General features: G+C 38.9%; 1 protein-coding gene across 2 annotated transcripts in view; it reads left to right on the top strand.

Moving 5' to 3' along the window:
• The first annotated feature begins 2,447 nt into the window (after positions 1-2,447).
• The window catches only part of tmem259 (transmembrane protein 259), a 56,896-nt gene continuing 31,668 nt past the window's right edge, over positions 2,448-27,675 (top strand). Inside the window, exons 1-4 of one of the 2 annotated variants that reach the window (XM_043721021.2) lie at positions 2,448-2,775; positions 19,615-19,866; positions 24,120-24,243; positions 27,265-27,375. In XM_043721021.2, coding sequence (XP_043576956.2) covers positions 2,596-2,775; positions 19,615-19,866; positions 24,120-24,243; positions 27,265-27,375 — 667 coding nt within the window. In that variant the 5' untranslated portion in view covers positions 2,448-2,595. Of the gene's footprint in view, positions 2,776-19,614; positions 19,867-24,119; positions 24,298-27,264; positions 27,376-27,675 lie in introns of both variants that reach the window. The other variant, XM_043721020.2, reaches the window with a different exon arrangement.

Genomic DNA, 27,675 nt, shown 5'->3' with positions numbered 1-27,675 from the left:
AAGTGATTGCTGGGCCTCTTGCTGAAATATTTGTATCATCGACAGTCACAGGTGAGGTGCCGGAAGACTGGAGGTTGGCAAACGTGGTGCCATTGTTTAAGAAGGGCGGTAAAGACAAGACAGGGAACTATAGACCAGTGAGCCTGACCTCAGTGGTGGGCGAGTTGTTGGAGGGAATCCTGAGAGACAGGATGTACATGTATTTGGAAAGGCAAGGACTGATTAGGGATAGTCAATATGGCTTTGTGAATGGGAAATCATGTCTCACAAACTTGATTGAGTTTTTTGAAGAAGCAACAAAGAAGATTGATGAGGGCAGGGCAGTAGATGTGATCTACATGGACTTCAGTAAGGCATTCGACAAGGTCTCCCATGGGAGACTGATCAGCAAGGTTAGATCTCATGGAATACAGGGAGAACTGCCATTTGGATACAGAACTGGCTCAAAGGCAGAAGACCACCAAAGGTGGTGGAGGAGGGTTGTTTTTCAGACTGGAGGCCTGTGACCAGTGGAGTGCCACAAGGATTAGTGCTGGGCCCTCTACTTTTTGTCATTTACGTAAATGATTTGGATGCGAGCATAAGAGGTACAATCAGTAAGTTTGCAAATGACACCAAAATTGGAGGTGTAGTGGACAGTGAAGAGGATGACCTCAGATTTACAACAGGATCTGGACCAGATGGGCCAATGGGCTGAGAAGTGGCAGATGGAGTTTAATTCAGATAAATGCAAGGTGCTGCATTTTGGGAAAGCAAATCTTAGCAGGACTTATACACTTAATGGTAAGGTCCTAGGGAGTGTTGCTGAACAAAGAGACCTTGGAGTGTAGGTTCATAGCTCCTTGAAAGTGGAGTTGCAGGTAGATAGGATAGTGAAGAAGGCGTTTGGTATGCTTTCCTTTATTTAGTACAGGAGCTGGGAGGTCATGTTGTGGCTGTATAGGATATTAGTTAGGCCACTGTTGGAATACTGCATGCAATTCTGGTCTCCTTCCTATCAGAAAGATGTTGTGAAACTCAAAAGGGTTCAGAAAAGATTTACAAGGATGTTTCCAGGGTTGGAGGATTTGAGCTACAAGGAGAGGCTAAACAGGCTGGGGCTGTTTTCCCTGGAGTGTTGGAGGCTGAGGGGTGACCTTACAGAGGTTTACAAAATTATGAGGGGCATGGATAGGATAAATAGACAAAGTCTTTTCCCATTTCAACCTACTGCGAATCCTCTTACAAGGATGCCTTCCTTGAAGAAGCTCTCTGCCTCTCTCTACAAAGATTTCAGTGAGTCCCTCTCTCACTGCACACCCCAGGTCATCTCCTCTGCACCACCTATCACATTTCCAACGCCCCTCCTCCAAGTCCCTCCTCCCTACCTTTTATCTTCTCCTGCTGAACACTCTCTGCTCATTCCTGAAGAAGGGCCTGTGCCCGAAACGTCGAATCTCCTGTTCCCTGGATGCTGCCTGACCTGCTGTGCTGTTCCAGCAATAAAGTTTCAACTTTGATCTCCAGCATCTGCAGACCTCACTTTCTCCCCTAGGGTCGGGGAGTCCAGAACTAGAGGGCATAGGTTTAGGGTGAGAGGGGAAAGATATAAAAGAGACCTAAGGGGCAACTTTTTCATGCAGAGGGTGGTACGTGTATGGAATGAGCTGCCAGAGGATGTGGTAGAGGCTGGTTCAATTGCAACATTTAAAAGGCATTTGGATGGATATATGAATAGGAAGGGTTTGGAGGGATATGAGCCAGGTGCTGGCAGGTGGGACTAGATTGGGTTGGAATATCTGGTCGGCGTGGGCAGGTTGGACCGAAGGTTCTGTTTCCATGATGTACATCTCTATGACTCTACTACTCTACATCCCTGAACATGGCTCTATAGAGTACACAGTAAATACAGTGGAGTATGCCCTCAGATGCCTGGTGTAAGGTGCGAGAACTTCACTTTCCCTGGTGCAGGCGCTGTTTGTGGAAATCACGTTGTCACTGCGGGGAAGGCGCTATGTACCTGTGCGTAGATACAATCAACCATTCCAGCCGGAGATAGTGCCATATTTGGAATGGAAACTATGTTTGTTTTCCTGTGCGTCGCAACCCCTCCCAGCCAGCAATGGCGCTAGGGTTTGGATTTGGAACGTGGGTTTGTGCGCATGCGAGAAAGGTGGTGCGTAGTAACACCTCCAAACCGGCGACGGCGCTATTATGCGGAGCTGCAATCGTACACGTATGTGTGCGAAGGATGTTGTAAGTCCTCCGAATCCGCGATGACGCTACCATTGGGGTTTATAGTAGTGCGTATGCGCGTGGTATGTGGTAGTTCCTCCTAACTGCCAATGGCAGTTGTAACGTGGACTAGTCCTCCTACGTGGAGAGGGCGCTATGGTTGGGAGTTGGAATGGGAACTGTGTGCGCGGTGCGATGTGGGAAACGGTGGGTCTGGGCAGGACGGAGTTGAGAACGCGGCCGAGGGGGGGTGGGGGAGAAAAAAACTGAAAACTGACTTGAGCTGCGAGGCGAATGATTTTTTGACACAACACTATCCGGACAAAAACAGAGAAGTTTGCTATTTCGAAATTTAAGAGCAATCTGCTCGAGCTGAGGAAAATGTCGGAAAACCAGCCCAACAACCCGAACCGGGTGAGAAACAACAATCTGAACCCGAACCCGCTCATCAATGTCCGGGACCGGCTCTTCCACGCACTCTTCTTCAAGATGGCCGTGACATATGCCAGGGTGTTCCCCCCATCCTTTCGCAGAATGTTTGAGTTCTTCGTGCTGCTGAAGGTTAATATTATTGTTTTAGTTTTGGGGGATACCGCTGGAATGGGGATGGGAGGCCCCTGGCTCGAGATGAGGATGGGGGGTTGCGCAAAGAACTGCGCATGTGCACCCTTCGAGCCCTGTCTTGGGATTGCTGCTTCCCTTGTTTAATATGTTCCATTGTGTGTTTAACTTTACGATCACATGCCCGGTAGTGTTTGTAAGGCCAGTATGCTTTGGTTGCACAACGTTTGCCGGAAGAGGTTTGGGAATGCATTATGTACTGTAGACCCATTAATCTATTGTCACCCTCCTTATCTTCATGTTACCGGATATCAGTAAAGGTTCTTTACCTTCGATTACTTACTAACTAACTACTACTTACTAACTACTTTTATCTTAGCCTGCTGGACCAACTTTCCTCATTCCTGAAGAAGGGCTAATGCCCGAAACGTCGATTCTCCTGTTCTCTAGATGCTGCCTGACCTGCTGCGCTTTTCCAGCAACACATTTCCATCTACTAACTACTACTACTTGCAATCCGTTGTCATCAGCTTTCCCATCAAATGAACCATCCCTCCATTCTTACGCATAACCAGTACTCCCAATTTCTTTTTTTGTCTCTAAAGTTCTTAAACATGTCACCTCTCAATTCTTCCTAAAATCCCATGTTTGAATCTCTTCAAATCAGTTTTGAGCCACATGAAGGAAAAATCTCAGACACGCTATGATGATAAAAAGTAACCAATCTATCCTTTTTTTTCTGTTATGTAACCTTTAGCCTGGTTAACTATACTATTCTTCAATGTATCTCCATTGTTGTCCAGATGGATGGGAGTGCATTTACCAGGTTCCATTCATATCCATTAAATTCTTTGGCTTGGAAGATAATATGCATTACCTTTTCCTTGTTTTCCCATGTAGGACTAGGCTGACTTCTTGCGCCTGTTCTGCCAGTCAATGTTTTCGTGGGTAATGGTCAACATCTGGTATTATTCCTCGAAGCCTGCCTTGTCCTCGTTTATATGCTACTCCTTGGTGACATCCAAAATGTAGTATCACTTTCCACGTGTAAGCCAACAGTATCTAACTTTGCCTGACCACAGTCTTTCTCAAACCCTTCATATAATTATATAGTACAGAAGAGTTCCTTTGCGCAATAGAGTCAAAAGAATATGCTACTCACATTTTCCCACACTAGGCTCATGGGCTTGAATGTTACATCACTTCGTGTTTATTCAAAGTACTTTTTAAAGATTGTCAGGTTACCTTTCCCAACTACCCTTTGAGGTAGAGCATTCCAGACACCACCACCCTCTGGGTGAAAAACATTTTCTTTAAATACTCTCCTACCTCCTGCCTTTCACTTCATAAATGTGCCCCTTGTACTTGACCCTTCAACTAAAAGGAGTAGTTGCTATTTATCCACCCTGTCCATGACCCTCATAATCTTATACACCTCAAGTCAGGTTCCTCCCAAACTTCTCTGCTCCAAATAAAATCAATCCAACTTTGTCCAGCCTGTCTCCATAGCTGAAATACTCTATCTCAGACAACATTATAGTGAACCTCACATGCACCCCCTCCAGTGCAATCTGCACACAATACTTCAGCTGTGACTCAACCAAAGTTCTGTACAGCACCAACATAATCTTCCTGTCGTTATAATGTATGTCTCAATTGAAAGGAAAGCGTCCCAAATGCTGCCTTAATGACCCTATGAATCTGTCTCTCCACTCGGGGATCTGTGGACAGCACTTCAAGATCCCTTTTTTTGAGCTTTCTGTTGTCACTGACACTAAGTTGCCAGACTACTTCTAATATTCAGCACCGTAGATGTATATGCAGAAATATTTCCCATCTAAGTATTGAGAACACTGAAGCAATTGTCTCTGGTGCTAAAACCATCCCTCTCCCTGGCTGTGCTTGAGGCTGAACCATACTGTTTACTAGCTTTGTTTCACATTTGACCCTGAGATGAGCATCAAGCCATATATTTGCATTATCAGTGAGACTCAGATTTGAATATATTTAATGACCCAGTATCCACTGCCCTTTTGGGGGTGGGGAACACTCCAAAGATGAACAATTCTCTTGAGAGAGGAATTATTGAAAATCTGTGTTAAATAGTAGACCCCCTTATTCTGTGGTCCCTGTATTTAGATCCCCCCCCTCTCCATTCCCAAGAAAGAAACCCTCCTACAACCCTCATCCTTGTCTTTTATTACCTGTGGGTTGACTATTGCAATGCTCTCTTGGCTGACTGTCTTCATTCTGTCATCCATAAACCTGAGGTCGGTCTGGACTCTGCCTGTGTCCCAACTCACATCAGCTTCTGTACTTCCAAAAACCCTGTGCTCTCTGACCTACATCAGCTTATATTTAAGCAATGCATTGATTTTAAAATTCTTTTATCAGTGTTTTCATTTCCCTCTGTGACCTCGCCCTTCTCTGTCTCTGTAATCGCGTCAAGTTCTGCAACCCTCAAAATGTCTGTGCTTCTCTAATTCAGGCCTCTGGAGCATCCCAGATTTTAATTTTGCAATATTGGTGGCTATGACTTGCTGCCAATTCCTTGAAACTAGAAATGCCTGTGAAAACCTCCCATTTTCTCTTTCCTACTTTTAGGTGCTCCTCAAACCCCATTTCTTTGAACAAGCTGTCATACTATCCCCCTATATGGCTTGATGTCAATTTGTTTTATAACAATTCTATGGAGCAGCTTGGGAACCTTTACCTAACAGACACTGCAGGTTGTTGTGTGAATGGTTATTGGTCAGGCTGACCATGTTGATTGTTTATTGTATTCAATTAAAAATACTGCAAAATCCCAAAGCAAAATCCAATTACTGTAGATGTGACTTTTAAATGGGAAAAACAATATTTACATTCTTGAGAAGCAGTTATGGCATTAATTCTGCCAGTTCTGAAGATTTATTTGGATCTTTAAATTTCTCATTTAGTTATGACAGGTAGTACACAGGATGGAAAGTGAACTATGAATATCACAGAAGTGTAGTGCTAACATAACTTAGTGCTTTATAAATGAGATGATGCAGCAGATTAGAGGTGTGCAGCTAATTACAGTTTTTTAAAAAAGGGGTAGACTGCTCTAAGAGAAACAGTGGAAGAAATAGCAGAGTTTGTAGCTATCTTTTTCTCGTCTTCACTGCTGCTGGTGGATACTAAATAGAAAGGGATTAGTTTAAAATGGAGGAAGGGTTAGACTAATTAATTGTATAGACACCCTGTGGTGGGAGAATAGCTAGAAAAATATGCCCCAGTTTTGTTCCTTTCTAAACTTTATGATGGAACTTTAGCGAGTTTTGAGAAGATTTGTAGCTCAGGTTGAGGTTCTGGATGTAGATTTGCTCACTGAGCTGGAAGGTTCGTTTCCAGATTTTCTTTCACCCTACTAGGTAACATCTTCAGTGGGCCTCAGGCAAAGCACTGCTGATAAGTCCTGCTTTCAATTTATTATACATATATATAAAATATATAAATAGAAAGCAGGACTCATCAGCAGTGCTTTGCCAAAGGCTTACTGAAGATGTTACCTAGTAGGGTGACGAAACGTCTTGAAATGAACCTTCCAGCTCAGCGAGCAAATCTACATCCAGATGGAACTTATTTTAAGAAAAGAATTTCCCCTTTTAAGAGTGGACAGATATACCCTTGTTCTGCAGTTGTCTCTCCTTAAACTGCAAAGGATAAAACACAGATCCTTTAAATTGATGTTCTGATGAAGTTATACAAAGCAGTGATTTGCCTTTTTTCTGAATCTTCGTTATTTATTGAATAATTTTGACAAAATATAAATGTAACCATCCACATGGAAGTATTTCAGTCTAGATTGGTTAATAATTTATTGCATTCAGACCCTGTTGCGTTTTTGCTAGCCTGCAAGTCAAACCATTTCAATAAGTTAGCAGATTCATTTTCACCTGGTTAGATCATAAGCCGCATGAACAGAATAGGCCATTGAGTCAATGGAGTTTGCATTGTTCGACAAAATCATGGCTGACTTGATAATCCGTAACCCCAATTTCCTGTTATATCTTCATAACTCTAGATTCCCTTATTTATTAGAAATCTGTCTATCTTGGCTTTGAATATACTTACTGACCCAACCTCAATAGCCCTTTATGGTAAAGAATTTCACAAACTCACTACCCTCTGTCAGGAACCAAAAATCACCAATTTACGTGTACATCGTAAATGGATGACCACTTACTCTGAGATTATGTCTTCTGGTCTTAGACTACCTCACAAAGGAAACCAACCTCTCCGCATCAACCTGTCAAGCTCCCTAAGAAGCAAATATGTTGCAATAGATCTACTCATTGTCTTTCAAATTCCAATAAGTACAAGCTCATCCCCTCATAATAAGATCCCTCCACATCTGAGATAAACCTGGTGAACCTTCTCTGGGCCATCAGATGAGAGGACCAAAATAGTATTTCACTATACAATCCAGCTAGTGCATTGTATAGATTTAGCAAGATCTTCCTATTTTAATGCTCCATCCCCTTTGAAATAAAAGCTAACATTCTATTTGCCACATGTGCTGCAACTTTCTGGTCTTTCTCCGTTTAAATAATATTCAACTGTTCTACTCTTTATAACTTAAAATTTTCCCTCAATATATTCCATCTGCCAAGTTTTTTTCCCATTCACTTAACCTACCTGTAACCCTCTGTAGATTCCAGATGTAGTCTTCACTACCTGTCTTTCTATCTTTGTGTCATTTGCAAACTTAGTGCTTCCATCATCCAAATCATTATATATTGTAAATAGTTGTGGCCCCAGTGCAAATCACTGTTGCACTCCATGAGATATAGGTTGCCATGCTGAAAATGTCCCCTTTATACCAATTCTTTGTTTTCTGTTAAGTTACCCAATTTTCTATCTATGCTAACCATAATACCATGGGCACTCATGTTAAGTATTTTACCTTAGTGAATGACTTTTGAAATCCAAATATACTGCATCCACTGCTCCCCCAAAGCTAATGAATCTATCGACAAAATGGCGGAAATGGAATTAGAATGGTTAGTTGGTTGTTTTTAACCAGTGCAGACTTGATGGGCCGACTAGCTGTAGACCTCTATGACTATCTATTCTGCTTGTTACCTCCTCAAGAACTGTAATATACCTGTCAGGTGTGATTTACCCCTCATGAAGCCATGTTGAATTTTCTTGATTAGTTTCTGTATTGTTAATCTAGTATCTGAGTTTCAATCAGTTCATAGTGGAAGTAGGTCTTTTGTAACAATATTTTGTTACAGAAATAGGTTAGCAATAATACTTCTTTTTTGTTTGCATCTTGACACATTTCTGGGGTCAGAATATGGGGAGCTGGACAATAAAAGTGAAAGTTTTGTTACCTCATCCTAACCCTCTTGGTTTTGATGAATGAAGAGAGATGTCTTTTTGGGACAATATGGAGTTTATCAAAATTTAGAATTAGAATCCCAACTGTGTGGAAACAGCCCCTTCGGCCCAACAAGTCCACACCAAGTCCACACCAACCCCCCCCTCCCCCAAAGAGTATCCCACCCAGACCCATTCCCCTTCATTTACTCCAGACTCATGCACCTAACCTATATATTCCTGAACACTACCGGCAATTTAGCATGGCCTAGTCACCTAACCTGCATATCTTTGGATTGTGGGAGGAAACTGGACACCCAGTAGAATGTGCAAATTCCATAGAGTCGCCCAAGGCTGGAATCGAAACCAGGTCCCTGGTGTTGTGAGGCAGCAGTGCTAGCCACTGAGCCACCGCGCCACATTAAATTCAATTTAATGTGAATTGTGATTAAGTCTATATTATGGCTTCTTGTTTGCCACCTCCCGTTTTTAAATTTACTAACTTTTGTTGTTATGTTTAATTTCGTACGTGGTTTTAATTTCACCTCCCCTCTGTTTCACTTACTGATTTGGGTCATTGTTTCTTCCATTAATCAACCTTACTGAAAAATTTGAGACAATTTTTATATTCAAGATTTCTATTACATTTGTCATATCATCAATGGTCAATATAAAATAGGCCTAACTTTGAGTATGATTAGTTTAATTCAGTAGTGATATACGATGTGTGCAAGTTATCCTTTATGGTTCAATAGCGCATTTCATTTGAAATAATCCAATACTTAAGCATGTTGAAACTTTTTCTGCCATTGTAACTGGAAGGAGTAACTGCCTTTCCTTCATTTCGTAGGTTGATTAAATATCCTAACAGGATTGGTGTGGACTTATTGGGCCAAAGGGCCTGTTTCCACAATGTAGGGATTCTATGATTCTGAGCACTTTGACATGTGTGAAAAATATGCTTATGTGCTTTCTCTGATTCACATAAAGCAAAGGAAAAGGTACAACAAACTATTTGAAGTAACCATGACAGTACTTTGAATAAGACTGGCATGGACTTTGGGCTGTACAGATGAGCATATGAATTAGGAGCAGGAGTAGGCGCTTGGCTTTTTAAGCCTTCTCCAACATTTAATAAGATCATAGCATATCTGATTATTCCACATTCATTTCTGCCCAATAATTTTTCACCCACTTGTTTATCAAGTAACTGTGCCTCCCTTAAAAATATTAAAAGACTCTGCTTCCACTGTCTTTTGAGGAAAAGAGTTCCAAAGGCATACAAACCTGAGTGAGAAAAATAATTCTCCTAATTTCTGTTTTAAATGGACAACCCTTGTTTTTAAACAGTGACTCCTAGTTCTAGATTCTCCCACAAGCAGAAGCATATTTTCCACATCCACTCTGTCATGACATCTCAGGATCTTCTATGTTTTGATCAAGTCATCTCTTACTCGGTGAACTCCAGATGTAATCCTAGCCTGTTATCGTAAGACAACCTACCTGTTCTGTAATTGTCCAGTAAACCCAGCTTCCAGTGCATTTGCATCCTTCCTGAAATATGAACAATACTTATGTAGTACTCCAGGTGTGGTCTCACCAATGCCCTGCAATACTGAAGCATAAACTCTTTTGTATTCAATATCCTTCACCAGAAAGGTGGCTAACCTCCAACTTCTCTTGCCCCCACCCATCCCCTACTCAATCAGGGATAGTTTGTGAGGAAGCAGGTTCAAAACACCTTGTTTCACAACCTGATTTAATACTGTTAACCCCATCCTCATCTTTCATTCACCTCCTGTTAGAGGGAAGTTAAATTATGCCCTGTGGATCTATGTTTGCTTAATTGGTGATTCTGTTGTATGATCGTGAGAACTCACTGAGTCTGATACAGCTCATATGGCTGTGAGGACATTCTGCTGATAGTTTTTATCTCAGTGGAAAACTATGCATTTCTACTGTATGCGTTATTTCTAATCCTTTATCTCAGGCCTTAGTTTAACATGGTTCCCTATTAACTGACTAAGCAAAATTATTTAGACTGCTTAAAAAGACAAAAATGAATTAGCAATTTTGATTTGGTACAGTTGGCGATACCCTTTAGAGATGTATTAAATTAATCTGATTTTTAGATTTAAAGAGTTTATTTCTCAATAGCAATTACATTTGCCTCACTTTTTTTTTCTGAGATGTTTTTACGACATTCAATGATAGTTTCATATTCGCCATCACTGAAACTAGTGTTTAATTCCAGGTTTTATTTATTGAATTGATGTTGTGGGATTTTAGCCCACAACATTAGCCTGGGCCTCTGGCTTAGTAGTCCACTGACAGTACCACTATGCCAATATGTCCCCTTTTAGCTTAATATTGATAGGAGTGTGCAGCACTAGAAAAGACCATTTTCATTCATCTGACCAGTTTGTGTCCAGCAAATATATTCTATAGTATTCACTACTAATATAGAAATGCATGACAAGAAAAGTGACAGACGAATAGAGCATGTGACACTTTTTATTTTGTTAATCATCAGACACAAGGCAAGTATCTTCAGGACAGATCAATTTTCTCCATGCATTTTCTCTCACTCCATAACTTATATGACAGTTAGTTGCTATAATTCCTGTAGCCCCTTAGAAACCAAACTGGAGGTTGGATTTCTGAGTGACGTTATAACAGACAGGATGTGTGATTTCCAAATTATATCTTTAGGTACAAGGAGCAAATTATATCTTTAGGTACAAGGAGCAATTTAAACAACCATGTTTAGCATGAGTGAAGCTCATTATTTCTGTATCTGAGGGATCAGTTTATAAAAGGACGCTGATCAAATGTTTCATAAGCATCTGCGCTGACAGGATTTCCTTATTGTCTATGCTTAAGTTCAGAATTTATGTGAAACATTTTTAAGGACAAATCATTCTCTTTGAAGTATTAGCATGTGGATCGCTCAACTGGAGAATGGACAAGTTCAGTCCTTTGCCTGAAATTTTATGGGATGGGTCCTCAGTGTCTTCTTTCTCAATAACTTTGTTAAATTTTTAGAATAACAGAAACATGGAACCAGAAGGCTTGCTGTTCCTTTTTCAGAGAGCAGGCTATGACATAGACTTGTGAACTTCGTAGTGACTTCCATTGTGTATCTGCAATGGAACTTTCTGAGGCTATTTGCATAGAAGTTACTGAGACTAAGGGATCATTTGGTCCAACATGGCTGTCTGCCTGGATTTCCTTATTTAAGATACCTAACTTTCTGACCAAACATTTGATCTTAGCGAGTTTTGAGAAGAGTTTAGCTCAGGTTGAGGTTTTGAATGTAGGTTTGTTCGTTGAACTGCAAGGTTCACTTCCAGATGTTTCATTACCCTAGTAGGTAATATCTTCAGTGGGTCTCGGGCGAAGCAATGCTGAAAATTCCTGCTTTCTATTTATATGTTTGGGCTTCTTTGGGTTGGTCTTTGGAAATGACATCACCAACCCAAACATATAAATAGAAAGCAGGAATTTTCAGCATTGCTCTGCCTGAGGCCCACTGAAGATGTTACCTAGTAGGGTAACGAAACGTCTGGAAATGAACCTTGCAGCTCAGCGAGCAAACCTACATCCAAAACATTTGATCATCTGATCTAATATGACCTTATGTGGGTCATTGTCAAACTTTGTTTTATGATTTTCCTATGAGTCACTTTGAGGATATTTGTTTGCAATAAAGGCATGACATGAACATGTTGTGTTTCCTTATGACACTTTCCAATCAAGGGTCAATCTTGTGGCTGTACTCTATTGCCTTCAACATATGAACCTCATTTGCTTCTTAGGAACCAGAATTAAACACAGTACTCAAGGAATGGTCTGACCTGAACATTCATCCCTTCCTTTAATTCATATTCTACTGTTTTAAGCATCATTCAGTATTCTTTTGACTTCAGTCTGTTTGGTTTTGTTTTGTGTTGTGTTTGCTATGTCATTTTGATTTAAGCACCATTTGTGGAATATTGTGATGCATGCTTTCGGACCTATGGTCTTTATTTCACCTTTGAATAGTCCACTTATTCTGATATTGATCTGAAAATCTGCAGTTGTAATTTTTACTTTGCCTTTTTGTTTGAGAATCCAGTTGTGGCATTATCTATAGATTTGAGTAACTTGCAATGAATTTTTGAATCCAAGTGATTCATGTATGTTGAAGTCCATGGCTTTCTTAACTAACCCCAACGCCTTGCAATTCAATCACTCATATGTCCACATATGCATACCTACACACCAGCTTCCCCACTGCACCCCCATGCACAATCTCCTTATCCCTTTCAACCAGTAACTATTCATTTTCTCTGTTCTTCACCAAGTTTCGCATCCATTCTCTAGCTATACCTGAATCCCTCTGGTTTTGGGCTCACTTCTACAAATTCCTTTGGAAAATCAATACTGTATTCTATCTCACTGTGGTAGCATGGTCACAAAAGTTAAATAGTTAAAAAGCATGCCGAATTCCCGAGTTTACTTGAATTTTAGACCCAGAATCGACAAAGTACAGACTAGGTGTCCATACATAACAAAAATGACTATGACAAGTAAACAATCATGAACTAAAACTATATATAACTCATACAAGATCTTAACCCTCTTGCAAACTCCTCTACACGTTCATACAGAAACTAAAATGGGAACTGTATGCCAGGGGAAGGACTAGGAAGGTAATTCAGTGGTTCCTGTCCACAGGGTTTGCTGAGAATTTGTATGTGTCCAGAATGCTGCTTCTCAGTGTTCCTTCTCCAGATACTTTTAACTATTTGCAGGAGGCACAAGTGACTGATTCCCACTTACAAAGGTCTTTGAATTATCAATTTAAAAGTCAAGTTACAGAAAAGATTCAGGCTTGAGCTTTTGATTTACAGAAGAGCAAAAGTAGCTCCTCCTCCTCCACAGATCTGATGTTTTTGCCAAAAGATTCACATTTCCAAGCTGTTCAAAGACTTGAACCAGTCATGTTGGCAGGCAAAAGGCCATTGTCAAAATAACTGGTCACACATCCACAGACCAATCTGTTTGTTTCCAGCCAAAGTTTTGTTCGTACACACCCTTGACTCTAGCTTGTCTGTAAGGTAGACCTCCTTTGCTTATTCAACAAGCAGATGTGCAAACAGTACTTGCATTGAATGTCAGGTCATTTGCTTTTTTAAAAAGTATAATTATTGTTTTTAAATCAGTGATTTTTGTGTTTCAGTTCACAATCAAAAATACATAAGGATAAAAAGACAGCCTTTACAGTGCACTATTTCATATTGAGTTATGCAGTCTGTTCAAGCTATCACTTTTTTGAGAGAGGCTTGAGAGATTTGTCAAACATTAGTTTCAAAATAAGCATTCTGTCGTTAAAGACAGAGGTGAGAAGGAGTTCTTTCCTCAGGTTGGAATTCTCTTTTTTTTGTGAGCAGCGGAGACTGGCTCATTGAATATGTTCAAGGCTGAGTTAGACAAATTTTTGATTGACAAGGAAGCCAAAGGTTTACGGGGTGCAGACAGGAATGTGGAGTGAAGCTGCATTCAGATTAGCCATGAGCTGATTGCGTGGCAGAGCAGGCTGGAGGGACTGAGTGGCCTATCCATGCTGCTTTTTCTTACATTTTCATGTATTCGAGGAGTGAAAATTGCATACCTGTTATGCCCTGCATTTAACGTTTTCAAAGTTAATCAAATTTGCTATTTATCCTTTTTACCAGGCAATGGTAGAATATTTCACAATGGGATATCTTATTTTGGTTTCTTATTCCCTGCCTTCTCTTTCACAATGTCATTGCTACTGTAGCTTTTACTGTAACCATACCATCTGCAATGTGTACTGACCAGAGTTGAGAAAGAAATCTTACTGCAATTTAGTTCTGCTACTGTTTATCTGTGACAAACCACATTTGACCTTGGAATTTGTTCACCTCTGTCCAGTAAACAATGTCTGTATTGCTTACTGAGAAGTTGGTATAGGAGATACCAATTTTATAGATTTTATAGATTTTACCACTTCCTTATCACTTTTTTCTGTTCTCTCCCCTAGTGTGTGTGTGTGTGTGTGTGTGTACACACGCACGCACACACGCACGCGCACACACACGCGCACACACACACACACATCTCTTTCAAAGTCAATAAATGATTAACTTCTAAATGTTGGTATCTGTGCTGTACGAAAATAAGAGCCATGTTGGTTTCTAAATTTTTGAAAACAGCCTAAATAGCACTGAATTAAGTGTGCATTTAATTTTTGGTATTGAGCATCTTATAGTTTTAAAAAAATATTAGTAGTTCTTTGTTGCTGAGTGGGGGCCATTCAGCGATTTTCGTTTTTACTGAGGTGGTCTGTTGCACTATTCTACACTTGATTGAACTCTGCATTTGTTTTGTGTCTCATGTGTTATATTATATATATTTAATATGTCTTTTCTCTCCATTGTTGGATTCTATTAATATGCTTAGATTTTGGTATTTTTCAGTGAAAAAAGGCTACATTTGTTGGTTTATCTGTTGTGCCCACACATGCTGCCTAATCTGCTGAGTGTTCAAAGTATTTCAGTTTTTGGCAAAGTTGCTTTCATACTGGTGTTGTGAGGCGCATTAAGACATTTTTTCTATGTTAAAGACACTGTATAATTGCAAGTTGTTTTTCACTACTTCCAGTGCCTGCAGTATTTTTGCTTTCTGTTCACTTCGACTCTTAGGAGTACAAGGAAAATATTGCACTCAAATTACAAGAGACAAAAATAGGCATAAAATTAGGCAAGATGTCTGTGGGAGAGAAGGGTGTGTGCTGTTACAGCATTATTAGCAAAAGTTTTTCAGCAGTGTCAAAAGACTGTTAAGGATGGTATAGGACAGTGACAGGTTGCTGAAAGGAAGTTCAAGCTAATTGTCAGTTTAAGAAACAAATGCTAAACATCCTAGGGTGATATCCTTATTAATGTTGAAATAGATAAGTAATATAATTTTGGATAATTTAGGATATCTCAAATTTAATGAGTGTTTAGGTCCAGATGAGTGATCGTTTTAATATAATTGTCTATTTTGTGCTGTGATTATTCCCATTGTGACAATAATATGCCTTTGAGAGATTTGTTCTGTGCTTTTTCTCTTGCTCTGCTCATGAAGGCAATCTCATTCAGTCAAATATTTGTTGCTTGCAAGATTGAATATTTCTATTTGGCTGGTCAGCTGGCCTATTATGTAGACTGATGCCGGCAATGTAGGTTCAATTCCCATACCAGCTGAGGTTACCATTAAGGGTTCTCCTTCTCAACCTTCCCTCAGCTGAGGCATGGTGACCCACAAGTTAAACCACCACCAGTCACATTTCTCCCTCTCATGAGAGAGCGACCCTTGGTAAAACTATGGTGACTTTACCTTCTATTCCTATTGTTGAAATAAGTTTCATGATACACTGTCATAATATCTAATTGTAGATTTGAAATTAAATGTTATGGCATCTTTAAGTACGTTTTACAAAGAAGTGGGCTTGATTCGAAGACAGGAAAAAGTGCCTGAACATAAATAACATGGTATCCTCCTCCTCCTCTTGTAAAAGAAAGCTCACATGACATTATACTGTGTTTCACATCCACCAATTTTCTGTTCCTCCACTCTATAAATGGTCATACAAATTACTATATAAATGTTCTACAAATAACTAAAAAGTTAGGGTAGTAAGTGGGGATCTCAAATGCTGATTGCAATTTATAACATTTCAATAGGGTGCATTAACATAATCAATTTTGTGATTCATGACCTTTTGTTTGGTCTGCAGTGGTGCTGCTGAAACATTACTTCCCTTTTAAGGAAACATTATAGGAAGTGAATAAATTCCACTATGGATACATAGATAGTTTCAATGAAATTGTAAATATTTTCCAACTACAAAGGATTGTAAGAGCCTTGGCATTCTGGAGATGTACAGCACAGAAACAGACTCTTCGGTCCAACTTGTCCATGCTGATCAGATATCCTAAATTAATCTATTCCCATTTGTCAGCACTTGGCCCATGTCCCTCTAAACCTATCCTATTCATATACCCATCCAGATGCCTTTTAAATGTTGTAGTTATACCAGCTTCCACCACTTCCTCTGGCAGCTCATTCCATACACGCACCATCCTTGCATGAAAAAGTTACCCCTTAAGTCCCCTTTAAATCTTTCCCCTCTCACCCTAAACCTTTGCCGTCTAGTTCTAGACTGCTGCAACACGGGGGAAAAAAATCCTGTCTGTTTACCCTATCCGTGCCCCTCATGATTTTATAAACCTCTATAAGGTTACTCCTCAGCCTCCGATGCTCCAGGGTAAACAGCCCCAGCCTATTCAGGCTCTTCTTAGCTCAAACCCTCCAACCCTGGCAACATCCTTGTAAATCTTTTCCGAACTTATATGTTCTGTTTGTTGAGTTTTGGCTTTTAAATTGGTGACTTATGCAGGGGAAGGAATCTTGTAATGAGTTGAACGTAATTTATTAGCACTTCGAAAAGAAAACCCATTGGAGACCACCAATTGCCAGTATTATCTTAATGTATAATAGAAAAACCTCAGATTAATTTTCATGTCACAAAAAATTATTGAATTGAAACAAGAACTCCTGGGGCCCACTAATGAACACTGAAAAATTAAATGTTTACTTTAAGATTCAATGTGGTGGAAGTAGGTAATTATGTAAGAAAGTGTTGACTTCCTCCAGTTTTCTCTTAACTATTTCTTCCTTCTGTGCTATTCAATACATATTTTCTTATGAATGGAATTCTGCTGAAATGTGCCCATCCTGTTCAGGTTAAGCGTGCACTGACATTCTTTTTTATCCTCCTGGAAAGTGCATGTTTGATCATAAACATGTCTATGAATTTTACTGGGTTTTTTTAAGATCTACTTCCTGTTTCTGTAGTCTTGCCAAAAACCGATGCATTTTTGAAGATTGAGCACAGTGTCCTATTGTAATTGTGCAGTGTTCAAATGGGCATATTGTGATCTAACTTGGCTTGACCCTTTGAGTGTTCCAGTACTGAGATGATGCCAGATATATTGTCCACAGGGCAAACAGCTGTCTCCCTAAAACAGCTAATTTAACTTGAACTGTACTTTGAGGAATACACAATTTTGGTGGACACGTTTTATTTTGGAAACCACATTTGCATTTTCTGATACTCTTAAAACCTGCCTGAAAAATTGGTTCTATGTTTATGCTCCTTTTAAATTTCTATTGAGAACCACTGGTGTCTGTTACAGGTTGTTGTTAGTGTTAAAATAGAAGGCCTAATCCAATTTTCTTTTCTGGAATATATCCAGTTGCAGATTTATGGAACTTATTAATCAGGATAAATTCCTTAAGTTTCCTTGTTTTCAGTTATTCCTGTTAGTGATGACAACACTGAGTAATTTTATATTATTTTTCAAGCTGGAACTTAGATTTTGCAGTAAGCTTACAATTTCTTCATGCTCTAAAATTCTGTTTCTGATTCTGTTTTTCTCTTTCATTAAAACAGACTGATAATATTGATTTTGTTTATCAGTGTACCCAGTTGAATTCATATTTGAGCGACTGGAACAGCTTGATGTTCAACAGACATTGTGTCTGAAACTATATATCATGTTATTGACAATATGCAAATTAGCAGGTGGGTACTTCCACTGGTGACGGATAGTTACCTAATATCTTGTTAGGTTCTAAGTCTTCATAGTCGTAATCTTTTGTTTACTTAATGTGAAGATTGCAATTTTCTTTTTCCCTCTTGAGTTGAAGATGTTAATGTTGGGTCCATTAGAACCACAAAAGGAGTAGTTGCAAGATCTGGCACTTACAGTTGATGTATCTTGGGCTTTCAAATAGATGCTAATTCATAGGTTGTTAGGTAATTTCTTTTGCAGATCCTGGAATGAGTCCATTAGTTTTGGCATTAAGCGTAGCAACGTCTGCGATTGTACCTTTCTGTGCATCTTTGCTAAAACTTGTTCTCAAACTGACTCTCTTGATAGAGCTAGCTGGGTAGTACTAAATGAACCGGAATGCAGGTCTTAAATTAAGCAGCATTAGTAAAAATCTGTCTACTGCATTAATATTTGTCAATCCTATTTGAAGAGAGTTCTCGAATGCACTGCTCATAGCTGTGGTACTGCAGCGGCTCACATTAATTTTATATAGAAACCCTCCCAGCTGGAGGCTGGACTAGAATTGAACCTGTGCCTTTAAGTTGAAAGAGTTGTTGTCTACATCTGCATTCTTTCCATTCCATTGGAAGATTGCAGATGTATCCCTGAATGTCACATGTCCATCATCCTGCACTGTTTATCTATGCTTCTTAGTTGAGGTTTGCCATCCTGGTTCATTTAGTGTTATCTAGCTTTGGCAATATGTTCCATTTGAGAACACTTCGGTTTCATAAAGGTAGTCAGAAAGATTTTATTTATTGAAGTGAAATTTAAAAAAAAATTGATCTTGAACTGAGAGAGAGTCTGTCAAGACGTATTTGCTACCTATATTTAATTAACCTAATTTTCCTTGGGGACTTGCAGTTGTTTGAATCACCCACAAGGGTGTTATGTAGGAAATCTTATGATTCAGCTGCAACAGCAATGAAAAGCCACGTATATCTTGTTCATGTGATCCTTGGATGTTGTTTTTCCGTTACTTGGATGTTGTCTTTCCATAACTTTGCTGGTCTTGATTAACTTGGTTTGTAAAACTCAGGAAAGGTAGTTCTGCCCAACATCATGGTGTGTTGCCATTGTGTGTCACATTCTATAGCCACTGCCGATATTGAAGGGACTAGGTATTGAGTCTAATTATCACAGGGCTGATGGAATGTGTAACCTGTTTATTCCAAATGGTGTTGAGGAATGCAGCATAAAGGCTAGTGCTAAATATTTTTTCATCCCCTCAAATCGGTAGATTATGGAAGGCTTTTATGTGGCCAGCAGGTGCAGTACACATTGCAAATTACCTGGCCTTCAATCTTGCTTCAATCCATTATGGTAATATGATGTGTTCAATGATTCTTCTAGTTCATAATAACTTCCAGGAGGGGGTTGGTTGGCTCAGTTGGCTGATTGCAATGCCGAATGAAACCACCAGCCCGAGTTCACTTCCCACACTGGTGAAATCACTGTGAAAGTCCCACCTTCTCAAATTGCTTTCGTGACACATGGGTTAAACTCAACATGCGTTATCTCATAGTCTGGGACTATGGCAACTTTATTTTAGTAACATTCAGGGTATTAATCATGGGTACTTTGCAATGTTGATTTGGATTTTAGTCTTAACTGAGATGATCAGTATTATGAAATATTATTCTGCAGGAATTCCTGTTCTGAAATGTAACGTGAAATAGATTTTGCACCCCTGACACAGAACCATAATGTTTTGGTCGTGTGGTATATATAGATAAGTTTTCTAACCCTACCCTATTCCCCCAAAAAACTGTGTGCTTGCTTTTCAAAGGAATTTTAATTAAGTAATTTTCTTTTCCAGGCTCTCTTTGTTCTTTTTATTTTGGCCTACATTCATATTGCCTTTTCTCGCTCTCCAATTAATTGCCTGGAGCATGTCCGTGAAAAATGGCCAAGAGATGGGATCCTCCGTGTAGAAATCCAACGCAATTCTAGTCGTGCCCCCATTTTCCTTCAGTTCTACGAATCAGAAAACTTTGCTGGTATGGTAAAGGAACCAACAGAAGATGAAGAGGAACTGTCAGTAGAAATGTTTGACAATAGTTCTATACAGGTGAGATTACAGTGCCAAGGCAGGCACAATAAATACAAAATTGTTCATTTAGATTCAGTTTTAGATGAAAACATCTTTTTGAAGTTCTCGTGTTTTAAAAATGTAATTTAAGTTTATGTGCTGCAGCTTTGCAGTGACTCTGGAATTAAATAGGGAGGTGCAAAGAAAGATTTTTCATATTTAAAGATAAGTGGGGATATAGTAAAGTAAACCTTTTTCCACAGTAATGTCAACAGTTATAGATGCATACAAATTACTACAAATTTGTAAGTATATGAATGCTTTTCTTGAGGTTCCATAATGCATCTTTGATACAAAGGCTTGGAAACCTCTGAAGTTATTCAGTGTGTGGAGACCTACTTATTTGAATTCAGTTTATGGATAGTTGCTGTGTATGCAGTTTCCACAGGGTGAGAAAAATGTAGTAAAAACCAAGGATATTTAAAAATACTACTTTTTTCACTTGATTTGCTGATTCTCGAGCACCCTAGCCCACAGTAGCTTTCTTGCACCTTCATTCATTGTAAGTTAAATAAGGAAATGGAACAGTAATATGTCCCAGCAGTGCAAACGTTCCACTGATGGAGATTTTGAAATATGGAGCGGCAAATTTAGTGAAATGTACAGATGAAAGGAAGTGAACCAATAGGTGTGTATGGAGTGCATGCATAGAAAATAAGTCTTCTCTGAGGCTGTTGTCAGAATAGACAAAAATGCATAAGTCCAGTTTTTAAACAACTGATTGCACCTGTTCGATTTCTATTTGGTAGTAGCAGTTTTGGATAAATATTGCACTTTACAAAATTTACCATATTCAGGGTTGAGATAATCTGGATGTGAGGAAATCTGATACACATTCTAATGCAGGATGAGGAATTTATTGTCAGGAATTTATACTTGTTAAGTGTTTGTGCCATTAAAACTTGAGGAAAAGATCACTCTAAAATACCACTTGTGTAACATACTCCATCCATCCTCCATTTTCTGCCATTGCTGTGCAGTCATCATCACCAGTATTTCATCCTGGTGTTAATAGTACCAAATGCCACTTATTTTTCACTGTTGAAGTAGGAAAATTTTGTACGTACAGTATTGTATTTATTGAGATGTGACTAATAAAACTGTCTCTACATGCTATTGTATTATATCATTGTATTATACCCGCTATAAAGAGGTGAAGTAAATTTGCTTGGCTTAATTTGGCATTGGGGTTATTGCTGACTACCTACTGTGTCATCAGCACAGTACTTTAAATGGAAAGCAGAAAAAATGTGAACTTGCTTGATTTTATTGAAGATAATTATTTATATAATTCCAGATGAAGTATAATTTTAAGGGCTGTAATATTTTAGTTTGTGCATCCATATTTACAAGGTAAATGTCGCATGTAATTTGAGACTATTTGAACCTATCTAAACTATATAGGTTACTACTTTATTTTGAGGGCAGCTCACAGTTTGGTTTACAAGCTGGGTCTGAATGTGTTTCAGTCTCCAACCAGTTTATTTTTCAAATCTTCAGTTTATTCCCAGAACTAGGACCAAACTACATGGTTCTGAATATTAATTTAGTGGTTGCCATGCCTGTGTGCATGTAACTATACTTGTATATTTGTGTACATGTCCATCAATGTGTTTGTGTGTACAAATTTCTGGGTTAAAACGAACATGAAAAATAGTTCATTTTAATGATTGCCAGGTTAAGAATAAAGGAAACGTGTGCATAATAGCCCCTTCCAAACTTGCATCATCTCGTATACTTAACTTCAGTCCACCTTTAATAATTTGTTTATCCACTCTACTCCTCTCCTTTGGAACCCTTTTCCTCCTTACTTAAAAGCTTCCTTGAAATCATTGCCCACATTTTAACAGTTTTGATTTCCCCCTTTTCTGTAGCTCAGTTAGATATGGGTAAGCCCTGAGAATCTATTATAATCGTATTAGTGAGCATTTAGAAAAGAATGGGATAATAAGTCCAGTCAGTATGTATTTGTTTATAAAAAGTAGCATTTTTGAAGAAATTACCATTTGGATATAGGAAATGTGTAGATATTGTGTGTTTGGATAATATTCCAAAGATTCTTTTAATATAAAATCAAATATATGATGTTAGTCAATAGAAAGCAGAATGGTTAGATATTTATTGATGGGCAAAAAAATTTGTTCGCGTTAATAGAGTTTGCTCAGTTTGCAGAGGGATTGCAGTTTATGATGACAAGTCATCAATTCAAAATTGTTGCTGTAAATTAGAAGAGAAAAATCTGATTTTTTTTTCTTGGGCAGTTGTTGAACTGTGAAAGTTTTGCTGTAGGGAGGACCTTCCTCTAGCAAGGTGGATAATGGGGATCCATTGGATGTGATATATTTAGACTTCTAAAAAGCATTTGACAAGATGTTGCATAAAAAACTGATCCAGACGGTTAGATCCCATGGGTTAAGAGTAGATATCGGCTTTGATAGAGGATCGGCTGTCTGACAGAAATAGAGGTTCAGGATAAATGTGTTCTTCTCTGGATGGTGAACTGTAACGAGTGGAATTTCACAGGTTTCTTGGACCTCAACTATTTGCAATCTACATAAATGATCTGTGAGCAGGGACAAAGTGTAATATAGCAAAATTCATGGATGATATTAATTTAAGTGGAAAAGCAGGCTGTGACGAGGAGACAGAGTTTACAGATGGACATTTCTTTGGCAAGGAAAATGGGCCAGAATATGGTAGGTGGAGTTTAATGTGGATAAGTGCGATTTAGTTTATTTTGGCTAGAAAAAAATAATGGGCAAATTGTTATTAACTTCAAAGTGTGTCAGTTCATAGGGATCTAGGCATCATAGTGCATGAATGGCAGAAAGTGGGTCTATAAGCGCAGCACGTAACAAAAGCAAATGGAATCCTGATATTTATTTCAAAATGACAGATTTTTAAAAATAAAGAAGTATTGTTACAGTTATATAAGGTGTTGGTGAGACCACATGTGGAGTATTGTGTCCAGTTTAGGCCTCCTTACTTGAAGGATTTGGTGTTATTGAACGCAATTCAGAAGAGTTTCACCACATTAATTTAAGGGAGGAAAGGGCTGCTGTACAAGGAGCAGTTGACTAGCTTGGGCTGGTGCTCGCTGGAGTTCAGAAGGATGAGAGGGGATCTGATTGAGGTATATAAAATGCTGAAGAGCATTGATAATGTGGATATTGAACAGATATCTTGAACAAAAGGTCATAGATTTAGAATGAGAGGAGGTAGGCTCAAATCTAAGATGAGCGGAAATTACTGTGAATCTGTGAAAACTCCCTGCCCCAAACTGCAATGGAGGCAGAATCAATCAACAAATTCAACAAAGAAATAGGTATGTTTCTGATGAAAAATAGAATAAAGGGCAAAAAAGTGTAGTTCAGACCAAGATAAAATCATTCATGATCTTATTAAATGGCACAACAGACTCAAAGGGATGAATTGCCTACTCCCACTCCTAAAACCCATGTTTCATGTTACTTAAAGCATCTTTGTGGGGAAAAACATATGGGATGGTGGGTTTGATTATTATGGCAAAGAGTTGGGATCAAATGTGACGGCCTAAATGGCTTCCTTCTAGTGTTAGTTTTGTTCACTGTTTTGTCCTCACTGTCTTTGAACCATAACCCAAGCATTTGAGGAACACTATAAAAATTGATGTTTGCTCTCAGGAGTACTGTAAGTCAGTTGTTAGAATGTTAGTCAATTGTAGGACTACCATTTCTCTTTGAAGATGCTGTTTGTTCTTGCATAGTGAAAAGCTCGGAACAAGCTTAAACTTCACAATAGGATTTCCTGCCTGCTTTTCGTGTCCTGGAAAAGGGACAGGCAGCAGTTATGAATTCTGCCAACAGCTAGGCAAGTCTTGACTGGCAGTCCAGATGTATTAAGTCCAAAAGCAACAAAGGAAAAGGTGAGAGAGGAGCTTCTGCAAGTGATCCATGGGTTGTAATAAAAACATGCTAGATTAATAAATATGAGAGTCAGTAAGTTATATTCAAGTTTTGCATATGCAGAAATGTGCTTATACCTGTGTAAATGTTGATGGTAAGTGCTGGAGCCCTCCTGATTCTTCGAAAGGTTATAGTTAATTCAGAAATTATGAAAGGTTCACCCAGCAGTGTTCATTTGTTTCCATGTTCAATACTGGCCAACCTGCTGTGCATTTTCAGCACTTGATTTTTTTTCCCAAAGAGAAAACGCATGCCTAACTTTTCTTACCTTTCTGCTCCTTTTCACAGTTTGAACTCGATATTGAACCCAAAGTGTTCTTAAAGCCCTCACTTGGAAACAAAGCAGAAGTTGTAACGCAGGTGGTACACAATGATAGCCAGGGGCTCTCATTCACTGAGGCACCTAGTAAAGGTATGCAGCCTCTGCAGGAAACAGTCTCCGAGTTTGAGATGCTAACAAGAGCAGGTAAAATTTTAGTGATATAAAAGCTCTACTTTTCTCCTTCTTGCCAACCTGCTTCCAACATCTTTCAAACTCTACACTTGGGTAGGACCCTTATTTGTTCATCTTAGAGATGTAGAATTGCTAATCATACTCCTAAACTTTGGTGAAATACTGCCTGAGTGATGATCATTATTCAAGCTAAGAAGAAAATTGCCTTGATTTAGAAGTTGAAATAATTTTTTGCTTTGAAAGAAAACGTACTGTGGAAATTTCTTAATCTTCAATAATAGCTAATGCAAAACTCATTGATTATTTGCCACAATTATACAGCTCTTCATAAGCTCTAAGTTTGCTGCTTTTGCTTCTGAATACTAACTCGCATCTAAATCTGGCTTTCAAATTTAAAAACTAAACATTGTTGTTTAATCTGTTAACACACAGCCTTTTTTCACTTGTATTTTTGTTATCACTACTCCTATGTAAATTGTTGACATTCTTACAAAACAAACTTACCTTTATTCCAGGCAGAGGGTAATACTACTTGCCACATATATTTGATTATGTTTTGGTTAAACCTGCTTTTTTAATTTTAGAAAAAATGGAAAGGTTGCCTTTATGGTATATAATAAGCTGTTTGTTAGAAGTTTATGATAAGCACTTATAAAGGTATTGCAAAATCATTGGAAAGAAACCTTCACTATGCTGGTGCCTTTTCTCCCTCCCTAAGGTGGGGGTATTGTTACAAATGCGTCTTGCCTTGGTTTTGGGACAAATGTAACTTGCCTGGTTACTGCAGGCCTATGGTTTCTGCTGCATGCAGTAGCAGCAGTGTTACAGAATACGCATGCTCCATTTAAGTTTTTTTTAAACTGAAGGACTTGACCATTTAAAGATAACAATCTTTAAGGCAGTGTGTTTTGGAAAACGTCAATCACCCGACCCCATTTGATGCCTTAAAAAAGAGGGGCCACTGACAGACAGAGACTCCTGGTAGAGGGGTCCACTGAACAAAACGAAAGGTAGAGGTGAAGGTGCAGTTATTCGCAGGCACTGGGCACTTTGGGCTCAGTGAAGCTTGGAGTACTATTGGGTGCAAATAAGAGTATTGGTCAGCATTCAGGAGAAACTCAGAGATGCATGGTGCAGTTGAGGTTCAGAAGAAACTGTCAAGAACTGTGAAATCATATGGGAGGAACACAGTATTACTTAGATTTTTGTTACTAATTACTGACCTCTGAATGAAGTTGGGTGTTTGATTATTTTTGTGAGGGATTTTTTTTTAAAAGAAAGTTAGAGTCCTGGAATAATGTTCTAATCTAGATGTGTCAGAGAAAGTAACTGCAAATCTCTTGGAGTGTCAACGGAAGATTATTTGTTTACAGTGTGGGATTTATGACACTGAATAAACATTGAAAGGTATTAACTTGCTTTTGGTTTAGGATAATCAAGCTCTGATTTAAGCTTAGGAGAATTCCAAAGTTTTTAAACTTTCACAGCACAACTGGGGAGAAGCAGTTAAGTCAGTCTTAGATTTGATATAGATTAGATTACATACCCTACAGTGTCGAAACAGGCCCTTCGGCCCAGCAAGTCCACGCTGACCCTCCGAAAAGTAACCCACCCAGACCCATTTCCCGCTGACTATTGCACCTAATACTATGGGCAGTTTAGCATGGCCAATTCACCTGACCTGCACATCTTTGGACTGTGGGAGGAAACTGGAGCACCCGGAGGAAACCCACGCAGACACGGGTGGAATATGCAACCTTCACACAGACAGTTGCCCAAGGATGGAATCGAACCTGGGACCCTGGTGCTGTGTGGCAGCAGTGCTAACCACTGAGCCACCGTGCCGCCCTATGGGGTAAATTCTCTGAACTCAGAATGCTGTAAAGAGATGGGTTCGGGGAATAGATGAGACTTTGTTTTGTAATCTGATATACTTTCAACTGTGTTCAATTTTTAGATAGTTTGGCTTTTTTTTTCCTCTTTTGTTTGTGTGATAATCTTCTGTTTTTTGTGTGGAAAATATTCTGCACCCTTGTGTATTTCTGTTTCACTGAATGACCATCGTGTTAAACAAAATAAAGATTTGTCAAGCCAGACTTAATTTTGGGATCTGACTTGTTCAATAGTAGCATCAGTAGGGAATACAACACAGCAGAGCTTCCACTGTCAGGAACTACCATTTTAGATTAAGAATGAAAAATTCCCTCTGCAAGATAAATGATGCCTTCTTGACAGTCTTAACATTGTTAATGTGCCAGATGGGAGAGGATCACTTTGCCACTTTCTGTACTTCTGTTTTCTGATGTAAATGAGATTTGATGAAATCTACTCTGAATTGTCTGGTGATTTTGTGTTTTGGAAAAACTTAAATTGGGTGCCATTATCAGAACACTATTGTTTTCAGTGCTATTCATAGTTGTCACTGGAGTCATTAATGTAATGGAACTAGCATGCTATAGTTAATTTCATTTATTTTGAATAGGACTTCACTAGTCCTGTGGTACTTCCAAGTACCACTGATTTTGTTTTAAGGTTTGTATTAATCAGTGTTCTTCAATCTACCCTGGTTCCCACTCACTTTGCAGAAGGGTTCTATTTACATGGCAGAATCCACGAACTTGCTGTCAGAATATAGGAACCAGATGTAGCAACATCATTACTGGGACGTGTCTTCTAAAGTAGACATGAAATGTTAAGTAAATTTAGGAGATGAGAAAAGAAGAGATGAACAAAAGTCAACAAATTTATTTTAAAAATGCTCCGGTTTTGTGCTAATTAACTGCACGGTTGGAAAGTGGGAATTACCTTAACATTTGTTTTCCAGTTGTGCTTTTATATCTTGAAATGCTAACAGTGCATGTTCCTAATTATAATTTTGCTTGTTGCCCCATATTATTCTCTATTGTATCTTATCCATTGGAAATAGTATTACCTGTCACTTTACTGATGTCTAATGCTTACTTTTTTTCCATTTTGTAGTTTGGCCACAAGAAGAGTATATTGTTGAATACTCACTGGAGTATGGATTTCTCCGTCTCTCTCAGAGTACCAGGCAACGTCTAAATATCCCAGTCATGGTAGTTACACTAGGTAAGAGGGAGAATGGGTATATAAACTGTGTTTAGAACTACAGGAAAGCACCTGCCTTGCTTATAAGTGATGGGTGTCTGAGTTGTCAATTCTGTTTCCATTGCAGCAGCATGTGTTGATTGCAAGAACTGCTTACATTTAGACTTCCAGCACAGACAAATGTTACTGCACACAGCTTATTCCGTAGAGCAGAATTAGAGGGAACGGAATGCACCTAATGAAAACATAACAGTGAAAGCTGGACAAAAACGAACAGAGAACATATGTCTCTTTCCTCCATTTCCCCATATTTTTCAGTGA

This window comes from Chiloscyllium plagiosum, unplaced genomic scaffold (genome assembly GCF_037043375.1).
Source record: "Chiloscyllium plagiosum isolate Xiang-an unplaced genomic scaffold, Cpla_swu_hap1 HiC_scaffold_28, whole genome shotgun sequence".
Classification (NCBI taxonomy): Eukaryota; Metazoa; Chordata; class Chondrichthyes; order Orectolobiformes; family Hemiscylliidae; genus Chiloscyllium; species Chiloscyllium plagiosum.
Note: the sequence above shows the minus strand (reverse complement) of the source record. Positions and strands in the feature narration are given on the sequence as shown.